Source organism: Mercenaria mercenaria, chromosome 18, assembly GCF_021730395.1.
Source record: "Mercenaria mercenaria strain notata chromosome 18, MADL_Memer_1, whole genome shotgun sequence".
In the NCBI taxonomy this organism is placed as follows: Eukaryota; Metazoa; Mollusca; class Bivalvia; order Venerida; family Veneridae; genus Mercenaria; species Mercenaria mercenaria.
In genome coordinates, this window is record NC_069378.1 from 19,548,708 (window position 1) to 19,565,037 (window position 16,330).

Consider the following 16,330-nt stretch of genomic DNA (forward strand, 5'->3'; position numbering starts at 1 on the left):
TGAGACAAACCATATGAAAATATGTTTATAAAACCAGATACAGTTTTAACAAGCAAATTGATCAGTATAATATGTTTCTGTAAAATATGAAACAATTGGTCTGTCTGTTTGTATAGTAGCAATCAATTTTGATTCTGCAGCTTGTGTTTCTGACAATTTATCATCCCATTCTGTGAAACCTATTAAGAGAAATGGATGAAACAGACATAATTTGCTCTGTCAAACTCATAATAAAGATATAATTTACAGATGCTTTTTGCAATGATAAAATACATTTTGCAAACATAGTGCTATTTAAGCACAAAGTAACCTTAAGGGAATGAACAACAGGAAAGTTTTAACATTTGATATATAACTAAGTAAATTTTCTGACACTTTTTAACATTACAACGTATTTACATGTAACTTTTACATTTCTCCTTATAATGGTGTCCTCATATATATTCTGTATCAAACTCTCCTAAAAGTGTAAAGTTTATGCTTTATCACTTGACAATCAAGACTTTAGTGTGACATGACCCAATGTAACATCACACAGAACTAAGAGGAATAACACACTATTATGCATTACCTGGAGCAAAATTTAATGGACCATGCTCAACAGGGGCTGGAGCAAATGTGAGCAAAGTGTGGCACCACTTTTTGAAAAGATGAAGACTGGCAAACTCTGGTCACAAAGAGCAAGTGAGACAGACTTAAATACTTACTGTCACCAGCAAATTTCAATCAAGGAGTTAAAGTGGCATAACCTTCAAAAAGTGTGACTAACCTGAGCACTTGAATCTCATGTAATATAATGTGATATAACCCAATTCCAGCAGCAAGTGGATCTAACCCCATTTCTCAAATTACTAAGAACAAACTACCTGGCATGAGAGTTTTACACCATTACAAGGCAAGACATAACCTTATTTCTAGGAAAAATTTCAACATTTCAGATCAACAGACCTAATCCAGCGCATTGTGCACATTTGTTTTGGCAAGAGTCATGTCCAGTTACATGCCAGGCTCAACTGTGACATAACAGTTGTTGTATACATATTACTCAGTGAAAGAGTAATGTCTCATTACAACAGTCCTTCTAGGGACAACTGTAACATATCAAATCACAAGAACTAGTGTGTAATACACATCACTTGGCATGAAAGTTTTACAATATCACATGGTGTAATATAGTAACCTCTTTTCCAGGTATAAGTGTGACAGAACTAGTGCAATTATGTGCATTACTTTACAAAACATTTTTAGCCCTAATATAAGGTGTGACATAACTCCTTTCAATGAGATCCATAAGGCCATGTCTGACATACCCAAGAGCCTAGTGTGACACACACACATTACATTAATTGTGACAGTCACACATTCATTTTCTGGGAGCAAGCCTATAATACACCATTATAAGGAGAAATTCTAACCTAGCAAAAACACAAAGCCACACTATAAAACCTGTCACCATAGTGCTTGGTTTCTATGCTATTATATTTCATCTAATATTCAATTCTGCTATTTTTCATCTAATATTCAATTCTGCTATCTTATTTAATTCTATCAATTACAAATTAACAGCAAACAACAGGTGTGTGCTAAATGGTATAAATAAGCATTCCAGCTTATAAACCTGATTTTTTTACTGAAACAATTATCTACTTACTTGAAACTCACCAAGTTGTGGATTACCATAAACATACAAACAATTTGCGCAACTAAATATCTTATTCAGTAACTTGAAACCAGTTATTCATAATACTAAATAACAAGCAGTTATGATTTAAGAATGATATAAAAACTTAATCATTAACATCATAAAACAATTTTAAGCAATCTGAATAAAAATTATGAAGGTCAAAAGTTTTGCCTTTTTATGCCTTGTTCAAAAGTTTTGCCTTTTGACATCGTGTTTTTTATTTATTTAGTGAATTATTTGGTTGGGCACAATATCAACATGCAAAGTTTCAGTAATTGTGAGAAAATGCATTTTGTTAGCATTGGGCAAGTTTTAACAAGTTTCATTTCCACTTTTCTTTCATTACTTTTTGTTCGTAAATCTTTCAAAAAATGTCTCCCTACAAGTTTTAACTTCAGTCATGCAAAAACAATATATAAATAACATTTCAGAATATGTTATGTCCAGAAAAGGTCAAACTTTCAAAAAATATATTTCGCACAAAAATTTGTACTAAAATTAGATTGGCACACTGCCTAATAAGAAAGCCAAATGCTCTTGTTATTCAAAGCACTTGGTGAGTTTCCAAACATATTTGATTTTGTTTTGTTGTTGTTGTTTCGCAAGTTAGAGCACAACATCCAATACACATATTATATAAGAAGGCCATGAAAAAGTGTGGCTCACGTAATAGGAATGATTCTTTGTACATCATTCTTTTTTAGATTTGCTTCTTTGGAAAGTAGAGCATAAAACACTTTAAAAAACTCAAGCATGTTATTCAAACCACACTTTTTTTTGCCTAAACACAAAAAATACAGAGTAATCTGAAATAAAAAGCTGTTATTAATACAAAAATAAAACTGCTATACTTTTAACAGCTCACCCATAAATTTATTACAATACGATCAAGCTGGAATTTATATGTAACAGATGTTTTCATTGGTTAATCAATTAAAGTTGATTATGAAACAGACAAATTCATTGGTTTAAAACCTGAAAATCTTATCGACTCTGTTTTTGCATTGGACAAAAGATTAAAGATCTATTTTATTGCATGTATTCATTGATAATGAAAATTTTACATTTGGTGATGTGTAATAAAACCATCTTTGAATTATGGGTGATGTGTAATAAAACCATCTTTGAATTATGGGAGGATAGTCTAAGGATAGAAAATTCTCATTACAAAATCTTATATATCATTCAAAAATACTACTTGTTGTTTTCCATGAAATTTTAAGTAATGATCGAACTTTTAAAATTTTCTATTACAATGAAATTTCATTTAGAATATTTTTTTGTTTAACCAATGAAAACATCAGCTCAAAATAAGACTTTACATATTTTTGTAATTACCAAGTAGTAAGGAAAAAAAAAATAATAATGAAGAAAAAAAAACAATAACCACAAAACCGAAACGACCTTTTCTTGTTTACAAATAAAAAACCGGAGAGCCTGTTAGATTGCACACAAACATCATCTTACTGGTCCATCGAGAGTTAGTTGTTACACAATATGTCACAAGGGGGGTTTTGCACATTTTGTTTTAAAAAATCAAATATCAAGTCTCGTCTAATTTCTTACTTGTGCACCAACATAATTATTATATAAAACATGTTTCTTGAACGTTTTTACTTGTATGTTAAAGACATTTCAGTGTCGTTTTTACAGAAACTTTTACTATGTTTGAATGAAACTTAGCATAATTTAATTATGATCATGAGCAATACTACCTTTTTCAATCTTTTACAAGGTGGATTGGGAAGGTGTAATACAGTTTCTTAATAATTCTTACAGTGTGCTACTTCTACATCTTTACAATATCAAATATGGCAGACAGGTATATGATTTACTCAAGAAGTAAAACTGAAAGATTCAATCATAGAACAAAAAAAAACAACTGGCAATCCGTTTAAAAGTAGAGATTGTACAATATGCATTTATTTTATCACTTTAGAAAAAATGGTAGAAAATCAAATAAATTTTCAATTAAATAATGTCTGATGCACAAAAAAAATTATATTAGATGAGACATGATAATATCTTTGTGGGGGATGTGTTATAGAAGCGACTTTGAAGGATACCATTTATCATAGGTGCCGGGAACGCTTTGCAAATAAAAACATAATTAAAACAAATCATTGTCACCATATTTAGGAATTAACAGGTTTTAAGGCAGTGCATACAGTACGTGTCAAGGACATCGATTGGGACAGGGGTTTTTGATGCACTCAAGGGATATGTGAAAATCTGTGATACAGGGGAGACAACTTTTTGTGTTTCAAATAAAAAAAAATTTACTAGCAGTTTTCTAATGAATATACCATATCTGCACAAAAATTCCACTATTATAAATACTTTTAGCCAATTAAATCAGATTTAAAACCAAGGACAAAATACAAATAAAGTTTTTGAATGAAAAAAAAACACACTAAAACTATACAGAATTTACCAGTGCTTGAAGTAACAGTAACCTAAGCTTTAACGAAAAATACACCAAATCTAATTGGGCAGTGGTCTGACAACTTAATGTATAATGAATAAATGATAAGATGGAAATTTTGGCAACTGATGAATGTATAAAGTAGCATGTGAATCCATGCATGAAATGATATGCAGTGTGGTAAGGACTTTGATAGCTAGTATACCATTTTTTCTGTGCAATATGGAGATATACTTGGATGTGTACCCCGCAGAAAAAAACAACATTGAACAAGTTTGTGAGGCTAATAGGACATTTCAGCTGGGTGCAAGCTTAATATAACCCTTACTGAACTCTGTCAAATAACCATTTTATTCTATTGTTATTTTCTTGATCAAAAAAGAAAACAAGAGGGTCTACATTGCCCTAGATCGCTCACCTTAGTTTCACAGCCTGCTTGAACAGTTTTGGTTGAGGATCACACAAGAAAATATTTGTGAAATTATTATGAGATTGGGCCAGCATTTTCCCCCAGGAATTTTTTTTTAAAGTTTCCCCACAAAAAAATATAAGTGGATAATGACACAGTATGTTTGTGTTTGCTGTTTTTTTTATTTATTTTATTTTTTAAAATGGAACAGAATGCTTTGAAGGAATTTGGTAGAGCGTCACCTATGGAACATTGCTGTCAATTTTGTTTTCTATATAGCAATATAGAGAAAACAAAGTGCCTCCTAATGGTCATGCTTTTAAAGGGAACAGAATGCTCTGAAGGAATCCTATGGAACATTGCTGTCAATTTTGTTTTCTATACAGCAATATAGAGAAAACTAGCTCTGCCTTCTAATGGTCATGCTTTTAAAGAGAACAGAATGCTCTGAAAAACTTGCTAGAGGGTCACCTATGGAACATTGCAGTCATTTTTTTTTCTATATAGCAATACAGAGAAAACTAGCTCTGCCTCCTAATGGTCATGCTATTAAAGGGAACAGAATAGGTTGAAGGAATTTGGTAGAGGGTCAACCAATGAACACTGCTGTGAAATTATTTTGAAATCAGGTCAGCTGCTTCAGAGGAGGAAATTTCCCATAATGCCATAATGTGAAAGCTAACCCCAAATTTTATCACAAAACTGAATAATTTGAAGGAATTTGGTATAAGGTCATTTAAGAAACATTTCTGTGAAATTATTTTGTAATTGGGCCAGTTGTTCAAAGGAGAAGCCATACAGTCATATACAGAAAACTAGTCCTGGCCCCTGGCGGTCATACTTTTGAATGAAACAGATTAATCTGAAGGAATTTGGTGGAGAGCCACCCAAGGAATATTCCAAAGAAAAGTGCATCAAGCATTTACTGACATTGAATTTTACATGGATACTTTTACCAACCAAAGGCATTTATCAAGAACGTGTACCATATTTTGAACTAAGGAAATATTTTGTATGATCACTCAGTGAAATGGAAAAGAAAAATAGGTACAGAATAAGCATAGATAACATGTAATACCATGTGAGAGATGCATCAGCGATTCTTTGCAATATTTTATCAGTAATTAAAGGAAATTGTAGTATGTAATGATTTTGTAATTACAATGTAATGGGATAAGGATCTGATGCTGAATCAATACTTTAGATTCTAATGGTAATAATATATCATCTCACTGTACCAGTGCATTCATATTATTACATATAACGATATAGTGTTGCGAGTTTCTAAGTATAACGATATGATGTTGCGAGTTTCTAAGTGTGATGATATGATGTTGCTTGTTTTTAAGTGTAATGATACACTGTTGCTTGTTTCTAAGTGTAATGATAATATTTTGATGTTGCTAGTTCTTAAGTGTAATGATATGATGCTGTTGTTTCTAAGTATGATAATATGTTGTTGTTTCTAAGTGTAATTATATAATGTTGCTGGTTTCTAAGTGTAATGATACACTGTTGCTTGTTTCTAAGTGTAATGATATGATGCTGTTGTTTCTAAGTGTGATAATATGTTGTTGTTTCTAAGTGTAATTATATAACGTTGCTAGTTTCTAAGTGTAATGATTTAATGCTGCTATTTTCTAAGTGTAATGATTTAATGCTGCTAGTTTCTAAGTGCATACATGCCATAATTTTTCAGAACGTTTCCGGGATTCTGAGTTAAAATTTCCGGGATTTTTACCTTTTGTCCGGGACATACACCGTGACATTGGTATTCATCTGTTTCATGCAAAAATATCATAATATATATGTAGTTTCCCGAGACTAAACATTGTTCACTCGCTTGTATTAATCTGCGGCAAATGTCGTCTAGCTTTCTAAGGGAGGTAAATACATGTATACGGGTAATTCATCTATAGTTCGGCACGTGAATTTATTGCGTTCCCGAGGTGAACAGAATTAGGAGACTTACTATACACGAAGAATCAACCTGGTCATCGTGATTTAGATTCTAGCTAATTTGGTATCATTCTAAAGCTTAAACATTTATCTAATAATTAAATGAATCCTTAAAGGAATAAAATAAATCTTGTAGATAAAATCGACAATATAAAATAGATTTTTTTTTTCTATTTGGAGTCGGGTCAATTTTCATGGGTCGGTCGGCAAAGGCATTCAGCATTTTAATTTAAAATATGTGTGACAATCGATCTAGATCTTAAATAATTACAACCTTTTAAAATAATTATCATTTAATTGACAGTTTTCAATAATCTCTTCCATAAAGGCTACATGTAGCTTTACCGCCAACGTGCTAAAAACAAAGAGATTTACGACGTTAGAAAAACATCACTGTTTACAAAAAACATGGACGCTCGGCGTCGGCCCACCCTGTCTTTGTCTTATCAGTTCTAAAAATAGAAAATACAATGGATTTGTTTACAAACACGATCACTCCTATTGTTCCTAATTTAACTATCATAAAACAGTTATTGATTGCATAATCCTGTCAGTTCTTAATCAGAGTCATCATAATAACTGACTGTAACTTAATCAGTGTCATCAAAAGATCGTTGCGTGATCAAAGCAGGCTTAATCAACACGTGTCCCGCTCGCCCGCTCGAGGGCATGAAAGTGATTAGGAATAAACAATTTGACAACGGGGACTGTTTATTGTGTAAAATTTAACAAATTATAGACAAAAACAAGTTTTTTGGGGGATTGTTTTTATTTGTTCCTGTATTTTTATTTTTCCGGGACATTTTAAGACTGTCCGGGACACCGGGACGAGTATGTAATTTCCGGGACAATCCCGGACAATCCGGGACGTATCACATGTATGCTAAGTGTAATGATTTAATGCTGCTTGTTTCTAAGTGTAATGATTTAATGTTCCTAGTTCCTAAGTGTAATGATATAATGTTGCTTGTTTCTAAGTGGAATGATGCAATGTTACTGGTTTCTAAGTGTAATGATGTAATGTTGCTTGTCTCTAAGTGTAATGATGTAATGTTACTTGTTTCTAAGTGTAATGATGTAATGTTGCTTGTTTCTAAGTGTAATGATGCAATGTTGCTGGTTTCTAAGTGTAATGATGTAATGTTGCTTGTCTCTAAGTGTAATAATGTAATGTTACTTGTTTCTAAGTGTAATGATATAATGCTGCAGATTTAGTTTTCTAAGTTTAATGATATAATGTTACAGATGTAGAAGGCCTTATTCTGTAAGTGTAACAAACTTACAGTAATATAGTTTCTAACTGTAATGGTAAAATATTGCAATTTAATGTAATGGTATGATGCTGCAGATGTAGTAGTAATAATTTAGTTGAAATAGTAATGGTAACTGGTCATTACATTAAACAAGTAGTATGTCATGACAATTATATGAGGTTAATCGAGTAAACTATTAAGTAAGGCCAAACTGAAATTTCAATCTGATATAGTGTTGACAAAAATGTAAAAAGGTTTGGTAACAGTATTTGTGTGGTAAAAATATGACTTGAATGATAACAGTGTGTGTGGTGTGGTAACAGTATGAGTTGTGTGGTAATAGTGTGAGTGATGTGGTAACAGTCTGATAGGCATAATAAAAGTAGGAGTGGTGTGACAAAAGTGAGTGATGTTTAGAAGGAAAATAATGACATAATGTTAAGCGTAACACTGAAATAACAGTAACAAATATGACTGCTAAAACAGACTGCAGCATGACATGAAAATAACAAATCATAGCTGTGGCAATATGATGGTGATGTAAAAACTGTGATGTTACGGAATGCAAAACAATATTTTGGGCGTATGTGGCTACATATAAAACCTTGTAATGCATGAAAATAACATAAGCAGTAATGATATGATGCTGATGAAACAGTGATGCTATGGAATTAAAGTGAGTTCTTTGGGATTATAAAAACAAACTATGAAACATAGAGGCATGAAAATATACACATACTAGCAGCAATGATATGATGCTAATGATAAAGGAAATAGTCTGATGCTATGGGATGAAAAAAAGGATTCTTTTGGGATAAGAGGCTAGAAATGTGACATTAATAAAGATATGAAAATCATAGCAGTAATGATATGATGCTAATGATAATGGAAATAGTGTGAGTCTCTGGAATGAAAGAGGATTGTTTGGGGATATCAGGCTAGACATGGAACATAATGACATGAAAATAACACATTATAGCAGTAATGATATGATGAAGGATAATGGAAATATCCTGAAGCTACGGGATCAAAAAGGACTCTTTAGGGATAACAGGTTAGACATGAAACATAGTAATGACATGAAAATAACACATTATAATAGAATATCCTGAAGCTATGGGATCAAAAAGGACTCTTTAGGGATAACAGGTTAGACAGGAAACATAGTAATGACATGAAAATAACACATTACAGCAGTAATGATATGATGAAGGATAATGGAAATATCCTGAAGCTACGGGATCAAAAATGACTCTTTATTCTTGCCTACCTAGCGGGGAAAGTATACATTTATCCGAGCATGCGCTGGGGATAGATATTCCTGTCTTTCCCTAGGGAAAAACCTTGTCTAAAATAGCATGCACTAAGGTGACGTCACATAGTACTGGTACCATTGTGATGTCATAAACTTTATAAATAATGTCAGGAAATACCCAAACCTATTTGTCTCCACGATCTATTTTGAACATGATAGGCAAGAAAAATGATCTAACATGTCTGCCTGTGTAAGACAGCTGTTTTCCCTACCCTCGGGACAGCATGGATAAAAAACCTCGCTAACGCTCGGTTTTCCATTCCACACTGTCCCTCGGGTAGGGAAAACCCCGTCTTACACAGGCAGGCATGTAAGATCCTTATAGGGTTAACAGGTTAGATATGAAACATGATAATGACATGAAAATAAAACATTATAGCAGTAATGATATGATACTGATGACATATAGTGATGCTATTGACTGGAAAAAAGTTCTTTGGGGGTATAAAGCTAGACATACAATGACGAAATACTCCTTGTAATGTAAATGAAACAGACATGGTAAAAATCCCAAACGCAAAGCACTATAAACAGACATTGTATTTCAATTCCTTCATCTTCTATAAAACCAGTGGATCATTTCTATGGTGACAATCTTCATCTTGTTGTCTCACTGACATATAAAACAAGCAAAGCAATACGACAGACATTAAAGCACACCAACATTTACAGTAAGCACAGCAACATAACAAATGCAACACAAAAAAAAATCCGTAGACATAAAAGAAAAATAAATAGAGCCAACATTGAACATGGCAGATGTGAAAAAGGGGACACCGAAAAATCACTGAAGGATAGCTTTTATGATGACACGAAGAACAGTATTTACAATGATATACAAGATGAGCACAGAAAGCTATATGGGAGCAAAAAAATGATTTTGTCAGACCACTGCTTTGCTTTAAAATTTAAATCAAAATAAACATTTTAGAATAAAGATTATAAATAATTAAAATTTTTAAATTAAAAAATACAAGAGCAATGCCGACTTCTTTTATGTGCGTTCTATGATATCTATATTTTTATTTATCAATTTTCTTGATTGAGCATTAATTTCTGTCAGTTAATTTTAGACCATATCTGTATCTAAAAATAAAAAATTCCTTTAAAACGGGTTTGAGTCTTTTTGTTAATTGCTTAATATAGACATCAAAACTACTACATGTAAAGAAGCTTACATTGTCCGCACATTTAAAAACACACAAAAACCACTCAGAAAGGCGTTAGAAACGTGTGTGCCCGGCACCGCAAGTTGCCTCATATTTACCGCACTCTGTTTTGTCCTTATTGTCTTTCAGCTTTAACTGCTGGGTGGGGAATTCAAAAATAGAACTTAAATCTAAGTCCTCAATATAACATAGATTCTCGTTCCACGCAATGGCTATGTCGCCGCGTCGAACCTTTTTCAAAGACGTGAGCCCCAACCATTCAACGTCCATGCTTAATACCGCAATTCCTAATCCCATCCTAGAGCATGAGAAAAATTTGAAAAAATACATGAATTAAAAAGTTTTATTCAAAAGTCTACACAATCTTGTAAAATCACGTATTTTTTCCATGGGCATGAACTTCTATTGGGCAGAACAATTTAATGGTCTAGAGAAAACGCTCTTTTTGCAATAACTTTTTCAACTACTCCTTTTGTTTTTGTTCCTGTTGTTTCCATTCCGGGTTGCTGGGTAAGAAAATATAATTTTTGAATGTTCATGCACCTAACAAAATACTGATTTTACAAGTAGTACGAGACAGTCATTTTACAGCCCATCTACAATAACAAGTATAGCTTTCAATACAAATATTTTACTTCAATATTTACCACCTTTCTCAATTCATATTTTTCTTCTGACAACTTTCTTACAAGAAGTCAAGGTGGAGAACCAAAACAAGTGGGAGAACAAGTATCTTTAGATCAATGCCTGCCAAAGAATTCTTAAATTCATGCCATGAGCAGATTTTTCCATTACACTTACTGAAAGAAAAAAGATGCACATTCTCTTTCGCAAGACACACTTTTCTTCCTCCAAAAAATGAAGAACTGTAACCACGAAGACTATACCTGTATGTGTAATTGGGCAGTAACTTACATGACTGTCCTGTACATATAGAAAAAAGTAATATAGAAGAAAAATTGGTTGTCATGGTAACACCTCTTCCACACTTACCACATTCAGATTTATCCTTATTCGCCTTTCGCAGGAATTTTTGAGTTGGATTTCCAAATATCAGGCTCATATCAAGGGTATCTATATAACACAAGCGTGGATTAAGGGCAATCAGTACCCCTCCATGGCTGATATGATGAAGTGAGGTCAAGCCAAGGTATTGAATATCCATTTTTAAAACATTTAAAGCAATCCCAGTCCTATAGAAATAGAGAGAAAAAAACAAAACAAAAATGACAGCAAATTTTGTTAATACCAGTCTCAACTTTAGATTTTAACAGCCAAATTTCAAAGGCATGTTAAAAAAATATTGATTTTTACCCTCATTAATTAAATGTCAAATTTCACAGGAAACTGAAAATTTTACTGATTTTACCTATCATTATTTAACAAGCAAATTTCAAAGGCAGTGAAACGTAAGTTAAAAACCTAATTGACTTTTTTCCCCAAATGAAATTACGATATTTCTGAAAATGTGCAAAAACACCTTTTTGAATTTGCAACTTATAAATTCTTAGAAAAAAATATATGTTTCAGGTAATAATATGATAATACAGCAGGTAACATTAATTTATGTTAACATGCATCCCCCCACCCACCCCAAAAAATGAATGTCAGCCAACCTTCCCAAAATACTAACAGAAAATTAAAGAACAAAAGACTGACTCCCCTTAAGGTACTGAAGTCCCTTTCTGAAGGAAAAAATCTCTGAGAATGATTTAAACTAAAAAACACTTAGTATTTTCTCATTTTTTTCCCTAGAAAAATGTGAAATTAATGTAATATTTTGAGTTTTGACTGGTGTATGTTGAGAGTAACAGTGAATTTCTACGTTTCATAAAGAAATTAATTTTTTAATGTAACATAAGATTAAAGTCTACCATTTTATAATAATTAAAAATGAAAAAAATGTCAGTACATGATCTATTTCCAAATTAAAGTCAGAAATATTCCACATCCATTTTGAAAGATTTAAAATCTTGTTCTTCATCTTTTATCACAAAAGTTCACTGTTACAAACAAGTTAATATCTCATCAAACAAAAAATATATGGAGTAAAAAATAATAAAAAAATTAAATGAATCAGAGAAGTACTGTACAGTTTCGACCAAAGTTAAGTCTGCACAGAAAGCGTATAGCCGAGTCCAAAGTAAAACTGCTTTAAATCACTGAAATAGCCTAGAATTACGTAAGCTCATTAAAACTTATATGGTTGATACTTTGATAGAACTATATTTAATCAACTGTGTAGAAACTAAATTCAGTTGTAACAACACCTATCAATATTAAACTTATTCTAGACCAGGGCTTGGGAAATTTGCCGGTTTGTCGGTTTTGGACTGATTTTTTGCTTTTCAGACCGATTTAAAAAATGAAAAACCTAAAAAAAATTGGTCCGATAAAAATGGAGAAAAAGTATAAAATCTGGTCTAAGATCTCAATACATGACTGTTGTTCGCGCCCTCTGATCATCAATAAACGTGTCAAAAACATCTGATTGTCACCTTTGTAATCGGTCCGTAATCAGCGCGTGACGGTCCTTTAGTGTATGCAGCTAGCCGATTTCAATGTTTAAATTCCTTTGATTAAGAACGTTTGCTTTTGACTGGGACCGATTTCTTAAAGAAGACCATTTGCCGACTTTTGAGTAATTTATGTTTTCATTACTTTTGACCTGGACCGACTGTTTTATCCGATACCAGTTTTGTTTGACGATAATTAGAGAAATTAATTCTAGCTTATTAAATGGTTTGTTTTAATTCAAAAGACATAGTTTGAACCGGAGTGGCAAACTGGTCAGTTTATCAATACATCCGTCTGAAAATATGACCACCAATGACATTCGGGCTGGCAACCTGCATGCAAAAGAAAACTGGAGTATTGATGCAACTGATCTGATGAAATAAATAAATTAACCTTTAGCCTGCTGGCGGCGAATTATTCTGCCTTTGCGACCAGTGCAGACCAAGATTAGCCTGCACATCCATGCAGGCTAATCATGGTCTGCACTGTTTGCTATTCAGTCAGTAAATTTTTAGTGAACACCCCTTCAAATAATAAATAGCATTGACCAAACTGAGTGATGGACCAGTCCATTTTAGAAATTTAGCAGGGTAAGGGTTAATTAAAAAAATAAACCCCTGTCGAAGACGGATGTGCTGGGCCTCAATGTGGCACAGGGGCAGCACTACCATATAAAATTGGCAAAATGTAGTGGCTAGCTGCAGCACAACACAAGCGCATAAGACCGCTCGATTCTGTGATATCTCACAATGATCATTTTCAATAGATTCATTTCTGATGTAAAACAGTGCTAAAATGCCTCGGCAAAATTGTCCTTTTCGGTATTTTTCAAGAAAATAAGAATATTCCAACGAAGTAACAATTAGATATAAAACAGATTGACTTTTATCGTTGTATGATTAGTTATTGTGAATGGTATATCTTTTATAATGCATGAAACACTTATTTCTTTGAACTATCACAGTATAAATGAAAGATTACATCTATATACGGTGGTAGGGGTAATGACGTAATTTCGTTTTGGACCGATTGGGTTTTCAAAATTTCCCAAGCCCTGTTGTAGACTATGTAAAATTTACGTTCATGACAAAATGCAAACTATAAAGTAAAATCCACTTATATGTATAAACTCAACCGTCATTTTATCAAAAACATGTCACTCACCTGACCTTGACCTTGCTTTTAAGAAAGTCTGGTGAACCTGTGTGTTTTTTTTTTTTAGTGGTGGCATTGTTGAGAGTCATTTGACCCAAACTTGAGAAAGGTTCACCCAAAACTGCTTCAGACCAAATTTGGTAAAAAACCAACAAGGGGTCCGTGAGAAGAAGCTGTACATTAGATGTTTAGATGTTTTTCTATTCTTAGCTTAGGCAACCCCTTAATGCAGTCAAGCGAAACCATCTGAGCAAACTCTATATAAATATCAATGCCAGGAAATATATTGTACAGTCCAAGTTTTGTTTAGTCCTGACTAGCAGTTTTAGAGAAAAGGATATTCAATAAAATGCTGATGCAGGACAGTGGATGACGGACCATCCACCAGCACTAACAGCTCACCCTGAACCTTTGTTCCAAGTGAGCTTAAAAAAAGGAAAGTATGCTGTGCGAGCAGCATTGAAGACTGAAAAATCTAAAAACATTTTTTTGAACTGAGGCGTGTGGAAAATAATAATAGCAAGAAAAGATTAAACTAACAAAAAAAAAAAAGTAGATGCAAAAAATCAATATAAAGTAAAGGTTAGAACATGACATGCAGAAATTAGACTGCTTTCAAGGGAGGTAACTGCACATGCTCTAGCTTCAGCTTATTTCCCTTTATTAACCATGAGCACTTAAATAAAAAGACCATCGATTCAAAATTCCAATTATCCCCAAACATAACTCATATCAAATAACTTCCACTCTGCAGAATAACTGAAAAGAAATATGGCATAATGATAAAAAACTGTCTACTACAAACACCAAACATTTTAATTTATGACTATTGTGAATACTTTTACGTCTTTAAGACCTTACTGAAGAATTATGGGGAACGCTGGTTATTCGAACGTCACTAATATACTGTAAACATGGGAACATCTGCAACACAAATATTTACCACTTTTTCCATCAAAGATTTTATTTTTCTAGCTAGGGATGATTTTGCCACTATCTAAATTTATGAATTATATTTGCTAACTTAAGAAGCACAAAATCATTTCTAGGTTTACATTTATTTAGTAACTATGATATTTTATCATCAGATTTTGTAGGAGTCTGCTACCTTGCCATTGATGCCTGTCCAAGATAAAAATATTATCCAAGATTCTCAGAAAATTGAGCTACTACAAAACTGTATTCTTTAGATTAGCATTAAAAAGTGACAATTACTTGAATAATTTTTTATGCACTTATCTTTGAAACTAAGATAGTGAAAAAAAAAACCGAATTCTGCGATAGTTGAATCGTCAATCAATTATCTATTCTAGTTAGGGCCAGCCTTATTTCGTTAGTGTCCTCTACAAAACAAAACAAAAAATTTATACTCCCTGCACTTTTTATTATTAACTTAATTCCAATATTTCATCATATCCTATAATCTATTAAAAAAAAAAACTTTAGGAGACAAAATTACATTTTCTTTATGTAACATGACTACAAATGATTAATCATTACAAAAGACAAGAAACAATGGTCTAAATCAGGCTGGCCTAACCAACTGTCCTCATGCTGAATCATCCAATCAGAAAACTGTGCTAAAAGTCTCTTCTAACATTCTTCAAAGAAAAAAAATGAAATAATGCATAACTTGGGACACTTACGAAAGATACCGCCCGTAAATTGTTTCCAGTCCAGAGAGGAAGGAAAGATCTTTAACTGTTGGAGGTGCCTCTTGTATTGAAACAAAACCTGTTATTTCCTTTATATCACTCAATACTTGTAAATCCTCCACTTTGATTCCTTCAGTTCCCTCATGTGGATCCCTGGAATACAAAACAGTCCATTTTGACAGTCAGATCCTTCAATATGTGCAACATGTCAAATTTTCTTTTACAATTTCACATTGTTAGATAATTACATTAGTTGGATGGGAAGAGTTTTTTTAAAAATACTTCTTTATATTTCCTTTTAATTATACTGTAAAATAGTATCAGAGTATCACAAAAATAAATCTGTACCTTGCTTTGGCACAAGAATAAATCACTACCTCTAGAAGTCCATAGCTTTCACTAAAAGCACCTATCCATGCAAATATCCATTAAAGCATAACCTTCCTTTTGGACCAGTATCTACATTTGCAGTACAACCCTTATACGGCAAACACTGCAGGAACCACAGAACATCGCCTGCTCTACAGAGGCAGATGCTCTGGTGAGGTTAATTTGTCAAGAAACTGGTCCGGTATATCAACATACCTGGGGTTAAAACCATTACTAAACCAATCCACCAACCTAAAGGTGTAAAAACCACTAGTCTAATTTCTGAATGAAATATTTTCAGGATATTTCAACCTGTGAAGAAAGATGACCTTCAACCTGTGAAGAAAGACCATATATTCACTTAAAGTCAAAATGTGAAAAAATATCACATTCACATAAAGATAACCTGTAAAGAAAAGT

The 16,330-nt window shown here is 32.8% G+C and overlaps 1 protein-coding gene across 6 annotated transcripts in view; it reads right to left on the minus strand.

Moving 5' to 3' along the window:
* The window catches only part of LOC123537817 (epidermal growth factor receptor-like), a 188,728-nt gene that overhangs the window by 38,976 nt on the left and 133,422 nt on the right, over positions 1-16,330 (minus strand). For 5 of the 6 annotated variants that reach the window (XM_045321661.2, XM_053530543.1, XM_045321657.2 and 2 more), the window contains 2 exons: positions 15,533-15,694; positions 11,208-11,407 (listed from right to left, as the gene is read on the minus strand). In XM_045321661.2, coding sequence (XP_045177596.2) covers positions 11,208-11,407; positions 15,533-15,694 — 362 coding nt within the window. Of the gene's footprint in view, positions 1-10,312; positions 10,513-11,207; positions 11,408-15,532; positions 15,695-16,330 lie in introns of all 6 variants that reach the window. The other variant, XM_045321656.2, reaches the window with a different exon arrangement.